This window comes from Propithecus coquereli, unplaced genomic scaffold (assembly GCF_000956105.1).
Source record: "Propithecus coquereli isolate 6110/MARCELLA unplaced genomic scaffold, Pcoq_1.0 Scaffold116, whole genome shotgun sequence".
Classification (NCBI taxonomy): Eukaryota; Metazoa; Chordata; class Mammalia; order Primates; family Indriidae; genus Propithecus; species Propithecus coquereli.
Window position 1 is genome coordinate 202,442 of NW_012135636.1, and position 9,434 is coordinate 211,875.

Sequence of the window (9,434 nt, forward strand, 5' to 3'; positions counted from 1 at the left end):
AAGAATATGTATTTCTTCACACTGCAGATGTGTTCCTCATAATACAAACAGAACTCAACGGCATTTAGAGAATATTATTTCTCTAAAGAAATACATTCCCAAACTCTAACTTGCAAATTAAGGGAATGGTCTAAATGAAAGATAAAGTGTTTTAAATATATTTCTAATACCTTGAAAAATACTTAATCCTGAACGACTAGAGATCATGGGAAGAAAAAAAAGAAAGGAAAGTGATTTCATTGGAAATTTACCTGAAAAATGAAATTTCTCTTCGGAGAAACAGGCTAGCTGTGCACATATTCTGCTTTTCTCTTGCAACAAAGTTTCTTTTAAGGCACTTTCTCTATATCCTCTAGAATTAAGAGCTTCAATAAGTTGGTCTAGCTGTTCACAAGAACTGTAAAAGCACCACCGATTTGGCTTATGCACTGGTTTTGGCAGTTGCACAGAATGATCACATGGACCATGGTCAATGTTGGAGGTAGATTCAGACTTCAAAGACTCTCCAGTTTTAGTGGATACCTGAGGATCTTGGGACTGTACATTATTCTGAAATAATGAATGTTTAGGCAACAGCATATCTTCAGTGAGACCAGAATAATCCTCTTCAATAAACAATCCAGGAATAGAAGGGAAAATCCAGTATCGCCTATACATGCGGTCGCGGCCCAAAGGAAAGATATTGGTACATGCTATGGCACTTTGGATTTTTTCTAAGAGCTCTCTCTCTTTTCGTTGGTATTCTTGTTTTAATGCTTCTTCCTCAGCAACAGTAAGAGGCTCACTTGTTACACAGTTGATCTCTTCTTGCCTGGTAAATTCTTTAAATCCATTTTGTCCCCTTTTCCCTATAGTTAAAATAACATTTTTCATCATCATATTTTAAATATCTATTAGAAAAATATGAGATACAAAGCTACTTCAAGTTATTATGTTATGGAATAAATTGTGCTCTCCCCTAAAATCCCAAATTCACATGTTGAAGCCCTAACCCACAATGTGACTATATTTGGAATAGGGCCTTTAAGAAAATAATTAAGGTTAACTGAGGTCCTAAGGGTGGGTTCCTAATCCAATAGGATTGGTGTCCTTATAAGAACAAGAGACATCAGAACTTTTGTTCTCTGCTGTACACAGAGAAAAAGCCATGTGAGGACACAGCAAGATGGCACTGTCTGCAAGCCAAGGAGAGCCTCATCAGACACCAACCCTGCTGGCACCTTGATCTTAGACATCCAGTCTCCAGAACTGTGAGAAAACAAATTTCCGTTGTTTAAGCCACCCCAGTCTGTGGTATTCCATTATGGCAGCACAAGCAGACTAATGCACTATGTTAGTAAGTAAGCATTTAGAAAACAATATAGAAAAAAAAGATTTCATCCAAATTATAGGCACAGAATTAAATTAATGATCTCCTTCGATAGTCATTAAATGAGGAAGGTTAAAGATCCTTAGAAGTAATTTGTATCAAAAGCTTTTTAAAAATGTATTCCCTTTGATCCAGCAATTTATGAAATTATTTTAAGGCAGCAGAGATTTTCATTCTCAGCAATTATGAACATTATTGATTTTTGTATCTGTAGCACACAGGAGGCATCCAGTGCACATTGAGTACATTATAGAATAAAAATTTCTTTTTTGCCTTATATAAAGTAGTAAATGTAGAAACTCAACAAAACTTGAATAACCAAAAGTTGAAGTTATGAGAAACTGACCTGTTAAAGAGATAGGATTCTCTCTTACATAAAGTATAAATGGCATGTAAATAATGACCCAATTGTAAATATACTAACATGAATAACACCATTTTTATAATTCATCACAGCTATAAGGTAGACATTTTAAAAACAAATAAAAATAATTTAATGTATATTTCAGAATAGCTGAATTAATAAAGTGCCTTATCAATTAAAAACAAACAAATAAGCGTGGTCTTAAATACCCCTTCTGCTTCTTTTATGTGATCCGGAGTCATCTTCATCTTCAGTGACCATATCTTGATCTAGTTCCTTTTGCTCTATTTCTTTGCTCTCAGTGCTAGTATCAAAATCTTCCCTTTCTTCCTCCCTTTAGGATAAGAACAAAGATTACATTTACTAATGAATATATAATTCCATTCATGAAATATTTATGGCCTGCCTATGAAATATCAGGCATTACATGCTTAGGAAGTAGTTAATAACATGACACAGTTTATGGTCTTACAGAGAAAACAGATAATTACATAAATCACTATAAAATTAAAATGAGTAGTAAGTACTAAATGATCTCTTTTTTTTGAGACAGAGTCTCACTCTATTGCCTGGGCTAGAGTGCCGTGGCATCATCATAGCTCACTGCAACCTCAAACTCTTGGGCTCAAGTGATCCTCCTGCCTCGGCCACCCGAGTAGCTGGGACTACAGGTGTTCACCACCACACCCAGGTAATTTTTTCCATTTTTAGTAGAGATGGAGTCTCACTCTTGCTCAGGTTGGTTTCAAACTCCTGACCTCAAGCGATCCTCACACCTGGGCCTCCTAGAATGCTAGGATTATAGGCGTGAGCCACCGTGCCAGCCTGAATGATCTTTTAATATGTCATTAAATTCAATTTGCTAGCATTTTGTTGAGAATTTTTGCATCTATTAATAAAACAAGATAAGTTCAAGGTGCTATGAACGCATTTCAGGGAGAGCCAAATCTAGTCTTAGGGATCAAGAACAACGGGTTTGAAGAAGAGACATTTAAACTGTGAGACCAAGGAGATGGGGGAGGAGCAGATAGCAGGAGAGAGAAAATCTGCATGTACTACAGAGGAATAACATATGCAAAGAACAAAACTGAAGAGAAAGGGGAAGAGCTTATAATTTTGAGAAAAGTGCAAGTTACAAAGTAGCAATCCAAGATTGCTACTGGGTAAGAAACGAAGGCAGGTCATGCTAGGCTTTGTGAGGGCATTATCCAAAGAGCAATGGGAAAAAACCTGAAGAGTTTGGAAAAGAGAAATGATATTAGAAATTGCTTTGGCCGCTATATAGAGAGCAAGTACATGAGGGGAGATCAGTAAAGAAGCCACTGTAAATAGTCCCAAGTGGCTGGCTAGGAGGTGATGGGAGTGGTTTAGAATAAGATGGAGATAAGTAGAAAAATAGTGGAGGAGAGAAGTAGACAAATTTCAGAAATAGTTAACTAGGCAGAATAAAGACAATATGGATAAATGTTTAATCCATTATGTTCTCCAAATTAAAACTAAAATTATATGAACCTTAAAGTAAATTCCACCATTTATGTTGTACATCCAAAGTAGGGTTTTGTTCAAGTGTATTCAGGAGCCAGGCATAATGTAAATAAAGGAATGAGGCTGAATGAGTATAAAAAATAAGTTGGCTGGGCACAATGGCTCACGCCTGTAATACCAGCACTCCAGGAGGCTGAAGCGGGAGGATTGCTTGGGCTCAGGAGTTTGAGACCAGCCTGAGTAAGAGCGAGGCCCTGTCTCTGCTAAAAATATTATAGAAAAATTAGCCAGGGGTTGTGGCTCAAGCCTGTAGTCTCAGCTACTTGGGAGGCTGAGGCAGGAGGATCGCTTGAGTCCAGGAGTTGGAGGTTACAGTGAGCTATGATGACACCACTGCACTCTACCCAGGGTGACAGAGTAAGACTCTGTCTCCAAAAAAAAAAAAAAAAAAGGAAGTAGAATCTATACCATACTTAATTTTCTTCTTTAAAAAATTGAAATATAATGTTCATACCATAAAAGTCACCTTTTTAAAGTGTGTAACTTAGTGGTTTTAGTATATTCACAAGGTTGTGCCACCATTACCACTATTTTATTCCAGAACATTTTCATCATACCAAAAGAAAAACCTCATATCCAATAGTAGTCACTTCTCATTTCCTCTTCCCTGCTGCCCCTGGCAACCACTCATCTACTTTCTGTGTCTATAGATTTGCCTATTCATTTTATATGAATGGAATCATACAATATGAAGTCTTTTGTGACTAACTTCTTTAACTTGGCATAATGTTTTCAAAGTTCATCCACACTGTAGTATGTATCAGAATTCCATTCTTTTTTTTTTTTTGAGACAGAGTCTTGCTCTGTTGCCCAGGCTAGAGTGCCGTGGCATCAGCCTAGCTCACAGCAACCTCAAACTCCTGGGCTCAAGCGATCCTCCTGCCTCAGCCTCCCGAGTAGCTGGGACTACAGGCATGCGCCACCATGCCCGGCTAATTTTTTCTATGTATTTTTAGTTGTCCAATTAATTTCTTTCTAATTTTAGTAGAGACGGGGTCTCACTCTTGCTCAGGCTGGCTTTGAACTCCTGAGCTCAAACAATCCGTCCGCCTCGGCCTCCCAGAGAGCCAGGATTACAGGAGTGAGCCACCGCGCCCAGCCTACTTGCTTTTATAGCCAATCCCACAACAAGTATTTTAACTTTTCTTCTTAATTTTTTTTTTTTTAAGAGATAGGCTTTTACCCTGTTGCCTAGGCTAGAGTGTAGTGGTATTGTCACAGCTCACAGCAACCTCAAACTCCCATGTTCAAGCAATCTTTCTGCCTCAGCCTCCTGAGTAGCTAGGACTATCTCCATGTCCCACCATACCTGGCTAATTTTTCTATTTTTTGTAGAGTCAGGGTCTCGCCATGCTGCCAGGCTGGTCTCGAACTCCTGGCCTCAAGCGATCCTCCTGCCTCAGCTTCCCAAAGTGTACAGGTGTGAGCCACTGCACCTGGCCTGAAATGCCATAAAATATTTAGGCAGTCCCTAAATCACTTAGGTGCTGATATCCCCTCTCTATACCATCTATTAAAGCCTTTAATCTCATCCCTGTTCTTCTATAGACTCAGAGGAACTCTGCAAAACACACCGTACACTTGTTAATGGTGGTGGTTGAGGGGAGATAAACTACTAGTCATGCAAGAAATATAATATCACTTAAAAATAGCCTATTGAAAGTTTTCTGGGAAATTATCATTTGTAACAAAATTCTATGAGAAAATGAGCTCTAGATTCCCTAGAATTAGCCTAAAACAAAAATTACTTAAAAACATAATTATTTAAAAACATGCATATACTTGAGGACTCTCTATATGTAAATATCACAGTCCTGCTAACACATTACATACCTATAAAAAACTACTTTTCTAAGAATTTGAAAGCAGTGCAGAGTTTAAGGTATCTGATTTTTATTCTTTATGCATGGTAAAATGAATAAATAAAGCCAGATGAGCAATGTGATTCAAACCATACCCAATAGATATATCTGCTGTTGAACTTCTTTGCTCCTCCTCCTTCAGTTTTTCTTGTTTCTCTTTCATTTTTTGTTCTTGCTCCTTAAGTTTTTCTTCCTTCCTTTTACGAATTCTAAAAGTTAAAATAAAATATTATCATCTATCTGATGCAAAGATACTTTTCACTTTTAGCATCTTGCCTTTAATCATCAAATTATTGGAAAGTGCTCCTAGCATTATTACAAAAGTGTAATGTAGTAATCCATTCATAATCTCTTAGTAATGCCATCAAGCATCAGTGTGAGCCAATGCCACATTATAGCACAATGTGAAATATGATTTTAAATGAGAAGAAATAAACAGCCTTCATTAGCACAACTGACTATATTCATCTCTTACCTAGCAGCTGCTTCTTCTCTCTCTTTTCGATGTTGCTCTGCCTTTAACTCCCGGAACTCCTGCTTTGCCTGTCGTAATATATCAACATAATCTTCAATGTAATCCCTAGTAGAAACTAGGGTTAGTAGCTTCCCACAGAGAGCGTGAAGTATCTTCATTTTTTCTCCTGTCAAAAATTGGTAAATAACTTCTATATTATTAATGCTAAAAAAAGGAATTATACTTGAAATTTTAAAATTTGTGGCTCAATGTGAAAATAAGAATAGGGAGCAGTTTCTCATGGTCAAACACGTCAATGGCATGTCTTCAGAAAAAAGCAACTTTGAATCCAGTTTAACAGCTATGTGACGTATGAGGCTTTTCAAACACTAATGTCTACCCTGTATACTAGGTTAAGTGAACGTGAGAAATTTCTAATCTTATTTTTCAAGTTTTAATTTTTAGGTTCAGTAATGAAGTTCAAAGCAAAACTAAATTATAACCACTTAAATTTAAAAAAAAATGGCAACAGGCAAATTGCTACTCTGAAAAGAATACACAAAAATACCACTGTAAGTTATAAAGACTATACAAATGTCAGGAATTAAGGCATTGTACTTTCATTATATGTTCTCTAAAGTATACTAAAGTAAACTATATTTGTACATTAAAATTTCTTATTTTAAAAAGCAAGTGAAAAATAACTTCATCTTAACCTTATATACTGTTTCTCTACCTCAAACACTTATTCTAACAAATGGCAGAATTTAGCAGCTGTAAATTTAAACTTCTGATACACTAATGAATAAAAAAAAGCTAGTTTTCTAGCTAATTCTCACGTGTCCTTCTAAACTTAGTAGTTGTAGTAGACTAACCACAAATTTCTAAAATATTAAAGAATCTATAAATAAAGAAAATCATAAATAACTAAAGTTAATATGAATAATAACAGTAGTTTCAATTTGACCTATTTGTGTTCTAATAATTTTTTTTAAGACTGCTTTCTGGCTGGGTGTGGTGTCTCACACTTATAATCCCAGCACTTTGGGATGCTGAGGTGGGAGGAGTACATGGGCCCAGCAGTTTGAGACCCGCATGGCCAACATAGTAAGACCTTGTCTCTAAGTAAAAAAAAAAAAAAAAAAAAAAAAAAAAGATTGCTTTCTTTCTCTTTATAAAAACTGATTTATCATCTAAGAAGGCATAAGAAGGTAGGAGGTGGGAAGGTTATACAAATTCCAACTTGCAAAGTTTACCTGGTGTCAAATCATATACTGAAGTGCTTGACAATTTCTTCACTAGACCAGGATTGCTCAAACGAAGCTCCATGCAAGCATCATCTGTAGCATCAAATCCTCCTCGTTTTTGATATCTGTACTTTGCATTTGCTGACGTTACATCTGCACCTGAAGCTAAGATATGCAGTCTGAGGATTTCAGACAAAGTGCAGCTATCAAGATCCAAGCTTTTCAAACTGCAGCCTATAGTTGTTAAAAATGAAATAGTCATTTAGAATATTAATAATAAATACTTGGCAATGTAAAATGTACCTTTATAAAATTAAAAATAGAAAGCCAAACAAACAAAAATAAAACCCACACATACCCTGGTGTAACTGTGGCCATGCAGCTGCCAAAGATGCAACTGCAGACAGTGCAGATTTTGTGGGGTCTGCATCTTCATCCAAAGCCTCTGTTAAATCTTTAAGGAAATAAATACTTTATTCTAGTGCAAATCAAAGCTTGAATATTTGGGAATAATGCCCTTTTCAAATAACGAAAGAAACAGCAAACAACTTAACATTCAAGAACCTCAAAAGAACGAACACTAGGTACAAGCATTATTCACATTCTGCCTAGTCTCCACCTACAAGTATAAATCCTGAAACATGCACTGCACTACACACTGACAATATCCTTATGTAACAGAGAAGACAATTTCCAAATTACCAACAAGATGCCCATACACATTCCAAAATATGGCAAAATGTACTTCAGAATTAAAAACAAATCCCCTCACACTCAATATAACCTTAGAAAAGTCTACCTTGAAAATTGGAATCTATTTAAAGATACCCAATCTTTTGTAATTATTTTAAGATTAAATCATAACAAAGTATGGGTTGTAATCATCACAGAAAATGAGCTAAAAAGAAGTGAAACACTGCACTGCTGCCATTTAACTACTGATTTATCTTCTTCATCAAATTTTCCTATTTTTATTTTGAAAATTCTCCAATCCAAAAAACAATAGGGAGATTTCCCTGTATTTTCAAACAAATTGCTTTAGCTTTGAAAACAGTGTTCAGTTTATAAATAGGACTGAACAGCAAATCTACTGGTACAAATGTATTTAAAGCATTAGTATATACAATTATTTCTAATTTTAATATATAGATAGATTGATAAAAAATTAAAATGTCAACTGTGAAAAACCATAAGCTTACAAAAAACCCTTCTGTTATATCTTAGCACAGTATACACAGCTTCAGACCAAGAGTCAGATAATGTATATGTTCCAGTCTTAGCCCTGCTAGTGCCTAGTTATGTTTCTTTTAGACAAGTCACTTAATCTGGGCTTCACTTTTCTTAAAGGAGTGTGTCTAGATCAACAGTTTTCAAATTCTTCAAACAAAATAGTTTTTGAAAGCCCAACATAAAAGAGATCAAAAAGATATTTTTGTTAAAGTGGGGTAGGGAAACGAAAATTGCCCTTTCATTTTTCCAACTTTCCAGCAGTGGCACCAAGGAAGCTCTACTTTGTATTATAGTTTGAAAATCACTAGGCTAATCTGTCTGTGGTTCCTTAGCCTTCTACTATATGATTTCCCTACTAAAGTTCACAGGCTGACAAAATTAACCTTAGAGAACAGTTCTTTCTTTACTAAAAGAAAAAGGCAACTCTGGAAACATGTCTGATTATAATCATTGACAATTTCAAGGCATTTAAAACATAAACAGGATCACACAGAAGCTACTTGACTAACTTTGTATATATACCAAAGTCATTCCTACCGGGCCTAATCTAGCCCAAATAACAGACATTATATTCTTCTTTGCCAGGGAAATATTAGACTTAAAACTTTCCCAATTTTCATTTTTTGTATATAGCTAAATAAACTTAAAATTAACAGACACTCTAAAATTAACAACAGCCCTTGATACACAGTTGTAAAAGTGTGTTGACTCTCTTCCTTAGCAGCAATCACCACATTCAACCTATACTATCCATACAAAATTATAATTTCCTAGGACAACACCTATAAAGATCTTAGGAAATGAAAAACCAATGAAATGACAGTTTACTTTTAATTGTGTTAAATAAATTAACATTCTTTAACTCAATTATCTACCATGTGGCACTCTTGAGAAATTATAAATATCACTCTAGGATTTGTTTAGTCACTTGGGTACATTGCACCAAGAGAATATAGCTGAACTGTATTTAGTAATGTTATGACTATCTCAAACAGATACATTTATTATCATCATAGTCTAGAATTAGGTGCATATAATTCCAACACTAAATAATGATATTCCAGCAAATATACAAAACTATTCTACATATGGAGGATGCTCTTGTTCCCATACTTCTTTGTTTTCTTTTCACCACTGTACTAATGAGGATGTTCCCATATTTTGAAGGGCTTTTTAGTTCATAACGTTAAGACTAAAAAGAAGGCCGGGCGCGGCGGCTCACACCTGTAATCCTAGCACTCTGGGAGGCTGAGGCGGGTGGATCGCTCAAGGTCAGGAGTTTGAGACCAGCCTGAGCAAGAGCGAGACCCCCGTCTCTACCAAAAAATAGAAAGAAATGACCTGGACAACTAAAATATATATA

The 9,434-nt window shown here is 35.7% G+C and overlaps 1 protein-coding gene across 1 annotated transcript in view; it reads right to left on the minus strand.

The window, feature by feature from the left end:
* Positions 1–1,884: 1,884 nt before the first annotated feature.
* Positions 1,885–9,434, minus strand: part of BAZ1A (bromodomain adjacent to zinc finger domain, 1A) — a 66,861-nt gene continuing 59,311 nt past the window's right edge. Inside the window, exons 13-17 of the mRNA XM_012658312.1 lie at positions 7,200–7,295; positions 6,851–7,075; positions 5,616–5,781; positions 5,236–5,349; positions 1,885–2,067 (exon numbers count right to left, since the gene is read on the minus strand). Of these exons, the coding sequence (XP_012513766.1) occupies positions 1,935–2,067; positions 5,236–5,349; positions 5,616–5,781; positions 6,851–7,075; positions 7,200–7,295 (734 nt within the window). The 3' untranslated portion in view covers positions 1,885–1,934. The remainder of the gene's footprint in view (positions 2,068–5,235; positions 5,350–5,615; positions 5,782–6,850; positions 7,076–7,199; positions 7,296–9,434) is intronic.